We start from the raw sequence: 15,116 nt of genomic DNA, 5'->3' as shown, positions 1-15,116 counted from the left end.
GCCAAGATAGAAGCACTGCTCTGATGCTTGTATCAAGTTTGTGTCAAGCTGTGCATGAGCATGCCCTGTGGAGCATATGCAAATGAACTCATATGCACAATGCTGTGTTGCATCATTTGCAATTGCTGATTTTCTTCATGGCTACCTCAGAACAGTCTGCATTATATGTTTTTGAAAGTACCTGAAGTAGGTACTAAACATTTTCCACTAAACAATCCATTCTCAGATTTCTTCCTGGAAATGAAACTGATTTAAGAACAAACTAATCCACGAAGCTAAGTTGCTGCTTAATCATTTTCTACTTGAACAATAAAAGGGTCCAGGAAGGTTGGACCTACTCTAAGAAAGAAATCGTGAAGGCACAGGAACAGGCTATACCAATGTGCCTAAAGCAGAGCCACCAGGGAAGACGACCAGTCTGAATGGGTGAGGGACTTGTGAAGGAATTGAGGGGAAAAAAAGAGGGCATATCACCTTTGGAAACAAGGGGTGGTAACTCAGGGAAAATTCAAGGATGTTGCTAGGTCATGTGGGAAGAAAATCAGAGAGGCAAAAGCCCAGTTAGAACTTAGCGTGGCCACCGCTGTGAATGATAACAAGAAGTGTTTCTATAAATACATTTATTAGAAAAAGAGAGGTAAGGATAACCTCCACTTTTTATTGGACAAGGAGGGGAATGGCAGAGGTGCTTGACACCACCTTTGCCTCAATTTTCAATAGCAAGGCAGATATTGAAAGACAGAGTCTAATGATGGTAAATTCAGGAAGTAAACAGATGTTTGATTCCTTAGTGTAATTCTACAGATGTTTGCCCAAGGTTACCCCATTGGTGTTTTCTGTTGTGTTCTATAACAAAACAGTGGTTACAACTCAAATCCTGTGTATATAGGGTTTGAGGATATGAGAAGGCAGACCCCACACTCATGTTCATAATCAATTTTAGTATCTGCTGATACCCAAGAAAATTTATCTTTCTTTAAATATCTAAGCTTATACAGTAGTAATACTTCAAGCATCTCCCTCTTCTTTCTGTACTTTTATTTAGAAAAACACTGCCTAAAGAGTAACTCACAATCCTGCTGCAATGCACTCCAACAAAAGCACATTTCCTCTGAGTTCCACTTTGGTACTCGTGCTACCTGTTGGTGTTAGAAGAACTGGCTGTCTCTCTGTCACTGGCTTTGCTAGAACAAGAGGAAAAAAGAGAAATTAGCTAGGAAATTTGATTTTAATAGTGAACAAATGCACATATCTATTCTCACATTCTGGACAGCGACGTTGCTCCACGCTAGCCATTTAATCAAAAATCATTGCGTTACACCGCTACACAGCTCAAGTCATTAGGTTTTTAGACAGACAAAACACATCTCAACCTGTTAAACACTGTAATTTTGAACACATACATGAAAAATGTTATTATTCAACATGGGAGCAATTGATTCATAGTTTTACATAGGCAACTATGCAGCCTGATGCAGGAGTCTTAATCTATTCATGCCAGCAAAACTATTACAGGCAGTGAGAGGTCACTGCTGTCAGTTGTAGTGCAAGACTTAAAGTTAGTATTATGTTTCTGGGCTTCTCTCAAACACATAAAGCAAAGTTATTGCACTCAGAAACATAAATCAAGAGGATAAAAAGCACTGATCACTTGGCTTCATTAAATATTTTCTAGACAACATAAGTCATTTTTTCAGAAGTTAAGCCTTGTATTCTCCTCTTCATTCAAGTCAGACTAAGAGTGCTTTCTGTAACAACACACTATTTTCTGTAAATACTCAACTGTTCTTTTAAAGAAATTTAAAAAGATAGAGTTAGATCACTCTAAAGTGCAGTAGCAGTTTCAATCAATACAGTTCATTATTGCATTCTTTTAAAACTGTAAACAGAAACATAATAAACCCCTGTTTATTAGGGCACAGGATTTACTGTTACATTAACATAAATAGAACAATTAATTTAAATACTGTTTGTGCTATAAAATCCATAAAAAATAGTATAGAAACAACTTCAGTTGGCTGAAAGGGGCAGTCTAGAGTCAAAAGGACAATTTATAGTCACAGGCAATAACTAAACTATCTAATCTATCCAGTTTCTGCACCGCTAAGGACTGATGACTCATTTTGCAAGACTGCAAATGCAGGAGAATTAGGTCTAGTATTTCTGAGTTGTGAGCCAATCACACAGTGTTTTCCTAGCTATTGGTAGCTAATAAATGATTCTGTGCTCAGGTACACACGTTGTGTTTGCTCTTGAATGACATTTGATGCTGAGAATTAAAACTTTCTGTACCCCTGTTTTATTTTATATTCCTGTAAGTTATGGTTTAATATGTACAGAACATAATTTGACAAAGATGACTACAACAGTAGAATAAACAAAACGCATTTCATATCTATCTCCCACGACGTCAAGTGGAGAGTCTAGAACCTCAAGTGATACAGTATCAGTGTTGCTCCAAGATCAGTCTTGCTAAACACAAACACATCTATTCAGGAGGATTTAAGTCACTATGTACAAGAGGCTACTTGACACAGATTAATGTGAAGATCAGCTTAAACACCAGACAAATACATCTCATCTTTCCACTGAAACGTTATTTACACAGGTAGTATTAGTGTTTATATTTTAGTTAATTCCAATTTCACACTTAGGAAGCATGTTAAAAATGAATGGCACATCCAGTAAGTTATTAATTGTGAAGGGCACCTATTAAATGCTTAATTATTGTTATTTATTACGCAGCATATGATATTAAATAGTCCTAGTGATAATGAATATACCAAAGTACTAGGTAAACTGGAGAAAAAAAATACTTAAAAAGCAGCACAGTTTAAAAGTAACCAAATATTTTTTTTTCTATCTCTCCAGTGTGAAAAGATTGATTCATTATACAAGTTTCTGTTTTTATGAGCCATGTGTTACAACACCACCGAAACATTAAATATTTGAAAGGATCACACTGTGTAGTCCCTTTCTAAAGTATGGATTATCACCAGAACTAATAGATTCCTTTATTAGAAACTGAAAAGGGAGCAAAAGGTTAAGTAGCCATGGAGGTGAAGTTAGTTAACTAAATGCTACTGTGAAACAAGGAATATCAGTGGGGACCAGTGTAACTCACCACCAAAAATATCAGTGTCACTCAAATTAGCAGCTATAGTGTCATTCAATGAATCCACTGAAATAAACAGAATATCATGAAGAATGCATACAAAAGGGATAAAACAAAGTACTGGGAATCAAAAGGTGATGATATGGCCACGGCATGTTAATTACATGGTTGATTAATTTGTTTCAATAGTTACAATAATCATAATAAATTGTTTTTTTTTTGAGATGAAAAAACATTGAAAACTTATAATTTCTTTAGACTGTATTTTTTCAACATTTCAAGTCTTCCTAAACAGTTTTTCAAAAGGCAAAGCCTCACAAAGGGAAAAAACTGACAGCTTTAAAAATTAATTATGTGTCAAGAAAGCTGGAGATTATAAATTAAGCTTATAAAGTAATACAATTTCTTATTCAGAATTAAAGATGATGAAATTCCCTAGTATAACAATACTTATCTTTGGCAAATAACTTCAGAATTCTGGACAAAAGCTACATAAATATGTAATTAGGCAATGCAATACCTACTTGAAAAGACTTTTACAGAAATAGGTTGTTTCTGCTGTATAGTTTGTGTATGATTAAATCTTGCATAGCAGATATAGTCCTCCCGGGTGTCTTCTGGTTGTACATTAGAAAAATAAAGATCTCCATTTAGACCTTGGGAAACCCTTTCACTTTGAGGAAGCCTTTGGAAAGCTAAGGGAAAATAAGAACATTTATCTCAGTTAGAATATGCAGGCTATTATTATGATCTGCAGGCTTCACATTTGCTCAATTACACTATTTGTAGGTTTGTAATTATAGAGACCTTTTCTCTCAAGCTCCTTTGTCTTTCTAGTCTTCCCCAGTGGTTTAATCTACAACTTACATTAAGATCTCCAGCTGCTTTTGGCTTCATGATTTTGGGCTGCATGTCTGCTTGTTTCTTCATTTCAATAGAAATGAGAATTCTTTGAATTTTAATTTAGAGGGAAATTCCACCTGTGCTAGTTTGAAGCAGGGTAGAATGTTTTGGTGAGAAGAACTAGATTATAGGCTGTGAAAGGAAAACAATCATGATGTCTACTTCCCTCAGAGTCTTGCTGAACAAGAAATGGAAACATTAGATTACACTCTCGCCATTTTTCTCTCACTCTCGCTTGGGCTGCTGGCTGAGCAACATCTTACTCTCTAACCTCACCTTCCATTTGGCCTAACTCACCTTTGCTTCTTAACCTTTTGGCCAAACCTCTATTCTTCTTTAGGACTGGGGTAAGGTTGAGAGGGGCAGGACAAGGTGCAGGAGTGGTTGAGAGCCCCTTCTGGGGACTCAGGTTTCTGGGAGGGGAGTTGTGTTTCTGTATAACCTTTTTACCTTGTATATTTCTGTATCTAATTGTATATACTGTAAATATCTGCTTGTATATTGTGCTAGCTGTAAATAAATAGCTTCAGTCATACTTCCAGAGCCAACTGAGCCTAGTCTGGGTGATTTCTGAAGTTGGGGGGGGGGGGGGGGGGGGGGGGCGGGGAACACCCAAACCATCACACCACCATATGTGATTTTTCGTAAGCAAATCAGGATCATATAGAAAAACTGCAAAAAGGAAACTAATTCTTTATAAAAAACCCAAACTCACCATTGTCCATCCAAAATATTATAGGTGGTGGTAAGCCAACAGGAGGTCTGCAGTGCAGTACTAGTGAATCACCTTCTCGAACATGGTTAGGTTCTAGTTTTTCTTTTGTCCACAACGGGGATCCTATAGGAAGTAGTTGTAACACACAAGCAAACTACAGATTGACAAGACTTCCAGAATTTAAGGAAAAAAAAAAGGCAAAATGTGCCAATAATAACAGCAACAGCAACAATAACAACAACTATAGTAACAATAACAACAACAGTAATAATATTTCAGGGAAAAGAAAGAAAGAACTACATGCACCAGAATGTTAAGTCCTCTCATGCTCACTAAAGATTTAGTTTTTTATTTTTTTCTATGTTTTCTTAAGATAAAAGAAGTTATGTTGGAAAGTTTTAATCACAACAATGCAAAAAAAAAATTACCCACTCCAAAAGTATACACTAAATAAAAGGTAAACGTTGCTAAAACAGTATTATATATACACAGTTTTACTAAAATATTAGAATAGCACATTTTAAGCTAGAAAAAAATATCCAAGAGAAAAATTACATTAAAAGCTGTAGAAACAGTCTACCATTAATAAAAAAAAAAATCAGATATATTTTCTTTCTGGTTCCAAGCTGTTCTTTATCAAATCTATCATAAAAACTACAGAATGCATGCATTAGAAAGAGAATAAAAACTGCCCTCAGCAATATGGTACATTAGCATTCCAACATTTTATTCCAATTGCAGTGTCATACATACAACTCAATTTAAACATGAGAGATCATCCAGATGTTTTCCCCCCCCAAAAAAAAAACCAGGGAAGCATTTTCCTACACAAGACTAGAGAGAACACGAAATACATGATTACACCTGAATATGAGAAACCATACAAACCATCTTCTAGCATGATCACTTTGATTATTACATTTTTGAAGAAAAGAAAAAAAGTGTGAAACCTTCAGAAGAAAATAAGTAAACCCAGAGAGTTTTGCAATTTATAAACAGTTTCACTTACTAGAAGGCCTTATAACAATATTGTTGGAAATGGCTGCTCCTCGCTCATTCCTTGCTGTACACTGGTACACTCCCTCATATGCTTCTGCCTTCCCACCATTCATAATATTTATGACAAGAGTGCCTGAATTTGGTTTCATTGTCACCTGTGCATCTTTATCTATATCAAAATGAGTCCCGTTGCGTGTCCAGGAGAAGCTAAAATGATAAAAGCAAAAAGAAGCATTTCTTCTTCATTTATCCTCTTGTAGACTGTTATGAAGAAAAATACCTGCAAGTTTTAATAATACATGGTATCTTTTATTAGTCAAGCAAGATTTGTTGCCAGACTAAATTAATATAGTAATAAGGTACTTTCTAATATAAAAAATCTGGGGATACTTTAAGAGAAAAGGCTTGGCTGAACTTGTTAAAAGGAGCCATTTCAAAGTCACTATTTTAATTTTTTTTGAAAGACATTAAAAGATTCTGAAGTCCACCATATATGGAACTGGTTTTCTTTCTACTGAAGATGATACAGCAGCATCTGTGGGAACTGATATTGCTGAAGCTGCATTAGCATTTCCATTATAAAAGCTGTTGTTCAAAGGGTTTATAAACCTGCCTTTAAAAAGGTGCTGAAATGTGGCATCTCAGGTCCTGGCAGGAGACTACCTGTTTTTAATTCGTTTGGCCACTTTTAAGTTATGCAAGTGTATTAAAAACTGTGTGGTAAGTTTGATTACTGCTCTAATATAAACCACTATGATTCTTTGAATTAAATTTTGCAGTCTGATAGTCCATAATTAACCCAGTATGCACATACTAGTGTTAAAGTAACTAGTGCTACTTTAAAGGAAAACATGTTTTGAAAAGTAGTCACTAAAAATGAAGACTATTAGAACTCATTTAAAGATGTGTAAAAATGCAGATTCCTAGTCTGCAACCTATAGTACCACAAACACCAATTTCTTACACTTTGTCAGTAGCCAAAAGTACAGGTACAGAGAGCTAGACCAATGCCTCTTAAGCACTGAGCAGCCATGGGTTCAAATGCTGCAAACAGCAGTTTTCATCCTTGCTACAGTTCAGTTTCATAATCTTTAACACAAACACTACCTAGGCTTACTGGTTAGAACACTTTCTGAAAGTATCAACTTAAATGGTATTGGAAAAGCTCAAATTCTAAGTGACTCAAACTGTCTATTGACCTTCTGCAGCAGGAGGGTGACTGCACTTTGTGGCAGGAAAGAACGGAAGAAATAGACCTGACGAGCAAAATTGCATCACACCGCAGTGTTTCTGGGAGGACTGGTACACAGCGTGAATCAACAGTGAAACTGTTTCTTATGTCCTTGCAGGGAAACCTGTAGAATGTGGGGGTATTGTACAGAGACGTGAACACCTCATTCTGCAAGTGCTTAAGACCAGGCTAGATGAAGCTTTGAGCAACCTGGTCTAGTGGGAGGTGTCCCTGGCCATGATAAGGGGATTGGAACTAGATGATCTTTAAGGACCCTTCCAACTCAAGCCACTCTAGGATTCTATCATTCTGTATCCTCTGCTATCTGGAGGATACGGGGAACTGTAATGTTGCTTCAAATGAGAGGAAGCAAGCATGGTACATACCCTGAACTAGATACACATGAAAGTCAGTCTTTGCTGCTCAAGCTATAGGTCCATGCATAACACTTTATGCCAGCTGCTCCCGACCATAAGATGTTATCCTGTTTTCACAAATCATTCATACTCTGGGCTGAAAAAGTTAAACTTCAGAGCTCTGAAACAGCTCAAGTTCCTGTGCTTGCAGGTTATAAAGACTCATGGACAGAACAATTGGAATATTTTTTTTAAATGTCCTATCTTTAATAATAAGCAGAACTAAGCACAAGCTTATGAAATTAATTAGAAAATTCTGCTCTTTAATGCTGCCACTTCTTCTACGGCAGGGAACAAGGTGAAGCAGAGGTTTGATGGGGAAGATGAGGTAGTACAGCAGAGACCCCTGCCACATAACTTAGATATGTCAGTCCCATGGATACTGCTCTTGTTCTTCCAGGTAAATCCATCCAAAGAAGACAGTCAAGAAAAACATCTTCAGAAGCATCACAGCCGGGCCAAAGAGCTCCATAACCATCTGAACCTCCAGATGAACAACCAGATTTGTGAGAATGGCATTGTGCCTGCTAGATGAAAATGCTAGTAAACACAGTGGCTTTATGGCATCCCTACCATTAACAGGACACTAGAAAGGTGACAGTATCACAAATAATCTCCATCTTCTCCGTTCTGCTGCTCAGCATGATAATGACAATACTCCCAAGGCAACCAGAAGGCATAACATAGAAATAAAGAATGTTTATTTAGCAGAAGCACATTTAATGAGCTCTGTATGTGTCTGAATAGACAATTCTAGACTAAGACTACTAAGAGCATGCACATTAATCTTCATAGTCTCTGAAATTAGGAACAGTTACTAGCAATGCCAGAATGCATTATGGCTGCTGCTGTTTCCACAGCAGGTACTCAGTATCTTGAAACAAGTAGTTTGCAAATATTTTGAGATACTGAAACAAGATCTTAAAACAGAAGATGATCAAGAATCTGACTAAAACACAGGGTTATCATTCTGCCAAACCCCAAATTAAAACATTTAAATATACTTGATAAACTAAGGCTACTGATCATTCAAACTGGTACATATTACGCAACTCCCAACAAAATTCCACTATCTGGTAGCTGTTTAAATCACAACAGTAGGAGTAATTTACTGCTTACTTTGCAGAAGTTACAATATTGTCTCCCAGTTTTCCTATGCTAATAGGCCAACAAAAGCAAAACAAAATGATACTAACCTAGGAGGTGGCTTTCCTTTTGCTTCACACTGTATTACAATATTCTCTCGGGGGTCAACAATGTAATCTTTTGGAGACTGCTGAGTTATCGTAGGAGGTTGTGACACTTCATTATGGAATATAAGAAACAAAGAATTTAACAGTATTTTCAAACTATGAGTAAGACAAGTTTTGTAAGCAGAGAAAGCAGAATTGCAATTAGCAAGCAAATAATTGACAGAAAAGTGGGATTAAAGCATTATTTGTATTAGGAGGCTGAAGCCCTCTATTCTTGTAAACCACTGTAGCCATACTAACTTCCAGCTGAGCTAGATCTTTGCCAGAAAGCTTCATAATGTTCCTCTATGTCAAATTTCAACAGGTTTTGGCAAAACCAGTGTCTCTTGAATGAAAAGTTGTAATACAGAAGCCCACACAAGTGGTTTCTACCACACAGAAGCAAAACAAAAAAAAACCCACAATGCATTGCTCTGTAAATATTTTACTGTATTCCAAAATTCTCTATGGGTGTAACTCTTCACACATTTATGGTCTTCAAGATTTGGAATTAACCTACAAAGCATGCTTTAGGAACTACTTTCCAGGAGTAAAAAATAAGTCAGAAGTAGAAGACTCTGCAAAAAGTGACAATAGTAGTAACTAGCTTCCAAACACATTAAACATGTAGGAAAAGTCTAACACTCATTTGCCTCAAAAAAAAATCCAAGAAAAATATGGTCAGCCTCATGAATTTCCCTGGGAGAAACAATTATTTAACATTTATGACTTAACAAGTGCTATAGAATGAGTGGCTCAGACCAGAATTTATTCACTTGAAAAAATACATTTTAGGTGCCCAATTAGTAATTTGTAACCTGCTACCATTACCTATGTTTATTTTTGCATTATAAAAAAAATCTTTCTGGTATTAAGCTAGTGACAGAAGTGTCTTCCTCAACATTATTAATCTATTTATAATTTAATGTAATGTAAAGAAACCAGTTTAATAATATCCCTGCCCAAATGTTGTCTGTCCAGCAATACACTTCAATAGTATTTGGGGGTAATTTCTAGCCATTTTAGCAAAATATTTAAATCATTACTCAGCTGAGTTCTCATGCCTCACTCCAGCCAGTTAAAAATGTAAAACAGACTTGTAAGTATTCCCTCCCATTACATATTAAGTAATCCATTGCTCAGAAAGTAGCAGGTATCTGTAAAGCCCTGCCCACAAGAAATAAAATCAGATCATGATTCCATGATCTGATTTTATTTCATGAGATATAGCAGCTAAGCAGAACAGAACAGGCCACCCAGAGATGGGTTTTGCTGCTCTTCCTCAGTGCAGAGAGCAAAGTGCTTCAGAGAGGAAGGTGACATTTTTACATGATGATTACTTCTTGGGTATTTCTTCAGAGAGACTCTTTAAAGACAGTCCTTTTTACTCCTCACAGAGGCAGCTGTCCAGCTAAGCACATCAGATATTTACTTGGCAAAAACAAGCACACGCTGAAAAGAGAGGTGACATGAACTCTGCCCAACATTCAGGATATTCCACTTGATGGGCATCAAAGACCTGAAATCTCTACTCCTGCGCTATCCTGACAAGAGAGTTGAATTAGGAGATAGCATAAATGATAAGGTCTAATAAAAAAAATGTATCCACTGTTTTTTAAGGATATAGAAATATATGTACTATTTTAAATGTCTTAATCTGAGATAAGTACATATACTGCAAATTAATTTATTTTGTATCAAATACATTTACTCCTGAAAGTAGCAATAAAACATTGCTCATGCTGAGATTGAGTAAATATTTTAATGTTCAGATAGCACACAATTGAAAAATCACACCAATATTTGTGATTTATGTACAGTAGTATTTTGTGAACACTGCATGCACAAAACATCCAACTACAGCAAACCAAGTAATCAACAAAATGTCAGAACCACACATATTTGGACTGCAAATTCAGTTGGCAACACAACTGCTATTAATTTTCAGCAGCACACAGCCTAGTTTTTGTGGACAAGAACTTACATTCTTCTAGAAGTTTTGCTTTTATTCCCCCATCAGAATCAGCAGTTGAATGGACAAATGGAGATTAAAGAGAAACATTTGTTAGTTAAAAGAAAATCAGCATTTTTGAGAGGGGAGATAAGCATCTCTTACAAGTATATTGGTCACCATTAAAAAGAAAATATTTTAAACATATAGTGCTGCAACTCATGCAGTGATGCCTGAAATTCCAGCCACAATTTCCATTGTGTCAAGTATTACTACATTTATCCAGAGTTCACGTTACAAGAAATGTTTCTGAAGCATTGACTTTTTAAGGGCAACCATGGTACGTGATTTTAGTCTTGCAAGGACACAAACCACTGATACTGAGGAGACAGCAAATCAGAATTAAATGGAGTGCACTGCCCTTGTGCTGCAGTCAAAAAATCAATCCACACATAAAATCATATGGAAGAACAAGGAGAATGCTTCAGGCTAGAATTACTCTTACAAAGATGAAAGCACCTAATTCTGCTCAGCAAACATGCAAACCATTTTGGTTTGAAAAATAAGCAAACAACAAAAAATCATTTTGGTTGAAACACATTTATTGCTTACTTCAAATATTTTGCATACATGTCTCCTCATCAATAATGTTTTAGAGTCAGTCAAAATGCTTTTGGTTTGCTACACTATCAGTCATCTCTTACCTACTCTCAGACGCTAATGAGTAGAGGAACTCATAACTGGAATAAAATCTAAAGGTTCAACTAATCAAGTATGTTCTTGCTACTGGGTATTTGTGGTGGGTATGTAAGGAAGATCCACAGAAAATAAAACTCCTTTCCTTGTGTTGTGCTCCCAGAGTCGATTCTAATAATTATTGATGAAAGCAGTAGCATGTAACTGGTTAACGTGTTTTTGGCTAAAAATTAAGGTATGTGACTTCATCAGACCTAGCAAAGTTTAATAATATTCTGTAGTAGGGAAGAAGTTAATAGAGAATCAACATGATACATCTAAAAGGGCTACTCCTTTTTGTCCACTGATGAATTTCTGTTTAATTTTAACCTGAAGTGTTGCTTTACGCAAAAATATTAAGAGTGGTGCACAATATATATAGTTCCTAAACTACAAGATAACTTTAAAACACAACTTCAAGCATTCAAAAATATTTAGGGAGAAAAAGTAAGTTTAGAAAACAAGACATTCATTCCTCAAACATTTTTAAAGCTCTCTTTAAGATAGAGTTTATTGCTCTAAATGCATTCACAGCACAGCAAGTCTGATGTGATTCAGATATATTGATCTTGTCACAGAAATACAGGTCATTGGTTTGCAAATATGTATGGGGAAAAAAAACAACACCAAAGCACTTGCAATTTATGTCAACGATTAATAAAGAAAAACATGCATTTATGAAAGGTAAGAAGGTATAAACAAGACACAGGGGTAAAGAAAGCCAAGCAGATTAGACTCAGAGGTAATTTTACTGATGCATTAATCCATTAATTTAGCACCACCCCTAACGTTCTCTTTTCTGGTAATTAGTTTAACAAATGAATAGTTACTGTGAGGTGAAACATGGTTCAGTGAATTCTGAAAATGTAATCATACTTATCTTAAGAAGATAATGACCTGAAGCATGAATAATTTCATCACACTAGCTGTTAGGGCTATAAAATGCACCAGCTAGCATTGCTTCCTTTACAGCATGAAGTGCTACCTTTAAGGTTCCCCTGTAACACAGTTCTAACTTAGACAAGAATTTGACATCTTGTGATTTTTATCCTCTTCTACAAGTTTCATCACTAGTTCACGCCTGGTCTCAGCACACATACTTTTATCTTCAAGTCAGCTACTTAACTATCTTCAGGCAGTGCTTTGGAAATCTAAGAGCCTAACTTACTCTTTAGAATCAGAAAGTAAAATGCTTCCAAGTGTCCAAAGTCTAGATATTGGAATATTTTATTAGATCTCATATCAGCTCTTGGAAACCTCTTAAATGAAGATAAGGTGATAGTTTATAACAACCAGAAATTATCCTTGGGCTTTCAGCAAATTTTCAATATGATCTTCATTTCACAACATTTAACAGGGCTTCTCTGCCCTTCTTTATTATCACAAAATAAAGTGTTCAATAAAGACACATCTAAGTGTATTTATGAGAATCTATGTCAATCTTTCAAAAATTAACAACGTAAGTCACTTTATATGCACATTTTCTGAAGATCTTCAGATGCATAATGTCCTGACTAAAGCGAGCAAGCACACTGCATATTTAGCTCCATATTGGAGTTATCTTCATCTTCCTATACAGAAATTATTTAACTAATCTTCCATTATACTACACTTACTTAGCAAGGTAATACTTACAGTCAAGAGGTACATCCAATGCAGAAATCATTTGGCACAAAAAGAGGACCAAGGAAGCTTTGCTTGCAGAGACACTCATCTCTTTCATCATGATTTCGGGCTGTATTAGTAAATCACTCTTGAAGAATGAAGTCCAACTTCATCAGACTAGGTGGCCTAGAATAGTGCTGCAAATATAAATAATAAATCTAGTAAATACAATTAAAAGAAAAACAAAATGAACATACTGTAGCAGCTGAATAAGTATATCTTAACAGCATTTTGACAAACCAGCAAGCTACATTAAAATATTACATAAGGGTAATATTCTCACCACATACTCTAACAAAACCCAAGCAGAGATCCAGAAGTTCTTAGGATAATTAGATCACAACACTTTCCTAGAAATCTAGTGAACAACTCCCATAACCTTGTTGAATGGAAATAGAAATGCCTTTCCTAAGGTGGATAAAGCACCAGCCCGGCTAGTTAAAAAACAGTCCTCTGAAGGAGATTTAAGGGATTGAATTTTTCAAGGTCCCCCAAGTCTCTCTCTGAAACACCTTACATAATTATTGGAAAGAATTTTAGGCAACTGCTCCAAATGAAAACATAACTGGCCACGATTTTGCTAAAGTACTGTGAGATCTTCCTGCAGCTTTGACCTCAGGATCTTAGTTTCTTCCTGCTCTGGAAAGTTTACTATTAATAGACAGATGTATCACAGAATTAACCAGGTTGGAAAAGACTTGTAGGATCATTGAATCCAACTTATCACCTAACCCTTCTAATTAACTGAAACATGGCTCTAAGTGCCTCATCCAGCCTCCTTTTAAACACCTCCAGGGATGGTGACTCCACCACCTCTCTGGGAAGCCCGTTCCAATGGGCAATCATTCTTTCCATGAAGAATTTCTTCCTAATGTTCAGCCTAAACCTGCCCTGGCACAGTTTGAGACTGTGTCCTCTTATTCTGTCACTGGGTGCCTGGGAGAAGAGACCAATCTCCACCTGGCTACAACCTCCTTCCAGGTAACTGTAGGGAACAATAAGGTCTCCCCTAAGCCTTCTCCTCTTGTGCAGGCTAAACAACTCTAGCTCCCTCGCCACTCCTCGTAGGGTCTGTGCTCCAGCCCCTCAACAGCATTGTTGCCCTTCTCTGGACACATTCAAGCACCTCAACATCTTTCATAAATTGAGGGGCCCAGAACTGGGCACAGTACTCAAGGTGTGGTCTGACCAGTGCTGAGTACAGGGGCAGAATGACTTCCCTGATCCTGCTGGCCACACTGTTCCTGATCCAGGCCAGGATGCCACTGCCCTTCTTGACCTCCTGGGCACACTGCTGACTCCTGTTTAGTTAGCTATCAACCAATACAGGTCCCTCTCTGCCTGGCTGCTCTCCAGCCACTCTGTCCTCAGCCTGTAGCATTGCTTGGGGCTGTCGTGGCCAAAGTGCAGAACCCAGCACTTGGCATTGCTAAACCTCATGGTGTTGGACTGCACCTATCTGTCCAGCCTGTCCAGGTCCCTCTGCAGAGTCCTCCTGCCCTCCAACAGATCAACACATGCTCCCAACTTGATGACATCTGCCAGCCTACTGATGGTCAACTCAATCCCCTCATCCAGATCATCAGTGAAGACATCAAACAGGACGGGGCCCATCACTGATCTCTGAAGCACAGAGAATCAACCAGGTTAGTGACTGGCTGCCAACTGAATGTGGCACCATTCACCACCACTCTCTGGGCCCAGCCATCCAGCCAGTTCTTGCTGCAGCATAGAGTGCCCCTGTCCAAACCAAGGACTTCCAGCTTGGCCAAGAGTTTGCTATGGCAGACAGTGTCAGTGGCCCTGCAGAAGTCCAGGTAGACTACCTCCACAGCCTTCCTCACAGCCACCAGGCAGGTGACCTGGTCATAAAAAGACATCAAGTTGGTCAAGCAGGACCAGCCACTCCTAAGTCTTTACTGGCTAGGTCTAATTCCCTGGCCATCCTGTAGGTGCTCTGAAATTGCATCAGGATGATCTGCTCCATCATCTTGCCTGGCACTGAGGTCAGGCTGACCGGTCTGTAATTTCCTGGGTCCTCCTTCTGACCCTTCTTGTGGGCAGGCATCACATTGGCTAGCTGCCAGTCTTCAAGGACCTGTCCAGTAAGCCATGACTGTTGCTAAATGATGGAGAACAGCCTGGTCAGCTCAT

General features: G+C 37.5%; 1 protein-coding gene across 50 annotated transcripts in view; it reads right to left on the bottom strand.

Moving 5' to 3' along the window:
• Positions 1 to 15,116, bottom strand: part of NRCAM (neuronal cell adhesion molecule) — a 125,017-nt gene that overhangs the window by 60,846 nt on the left and 49,055 nt on the right. For 24 of the 50 annotated variants that reach the window (XM_064142132.1, XM_064142134.1, XM_064142137.1 and 21 more), the window contains 8 exons: positions 12,933 to 13,099; positions 10,596 to 10,613; positions 8,576 to 8,681; positions 5,743 to 5,939; positions 4,734 to 4,856; positions 3,640 to 3,810; positions 3,125 to 3,181; positions 1,073 to 1,184 (listed from right to left, as the gene is read on the bottom strand). In XM_064142132.1, the coding sequence (XP_063998202.1) occupies positions 1,073 to 1,184; positions 3,125 to 3,181; positions 3,640 to 3,810; positions 4,734 to 4,856; positions 5,743 to 5,939; positions 8,576 to 8,681; positions 10,596 to 10,613; positions 12,933 to 13,023 (875 nt within the window). In that variant the 5' untranslated portion in view covers positions 13,024 to 13,099. Of the gene's footprint in view, positions 1 to 1,072; positions 1,185 to 3,124; positions 3,182 to 3,639; positions 3,811 to 4,733; positions 4,857 to 5,742; positions 5,940 to 8,575; positions 8,682 to 10,595; positions 10,614 to 12,932; positions 13,100 to 15,116 lie in introns of those variants that run through there. The other 26 variants (XM_064142143.1, XM_064142144.1, XM_064142150.1 and 23 more) reach the window with 7 other exon arrangements.

Source organism: Pogoniulus pusillus, chromosome 4, assembly GCF_015220805.1.
Source record: "Pogoniulus pusillus isolate bPogPus1 chromosome 4, bPogPus1.pri, whole genome shotgun sequence".
NCBI classification, from domain to species: Eukaryota; Metazoa; Chordata; class Aves; order Piciformes; family Lybiidae; genus Pogoniulus; species Pogoniulus pusillus.
This window is presented reverse-complemented; position numbering and strand designations above follow the sequence as displayed.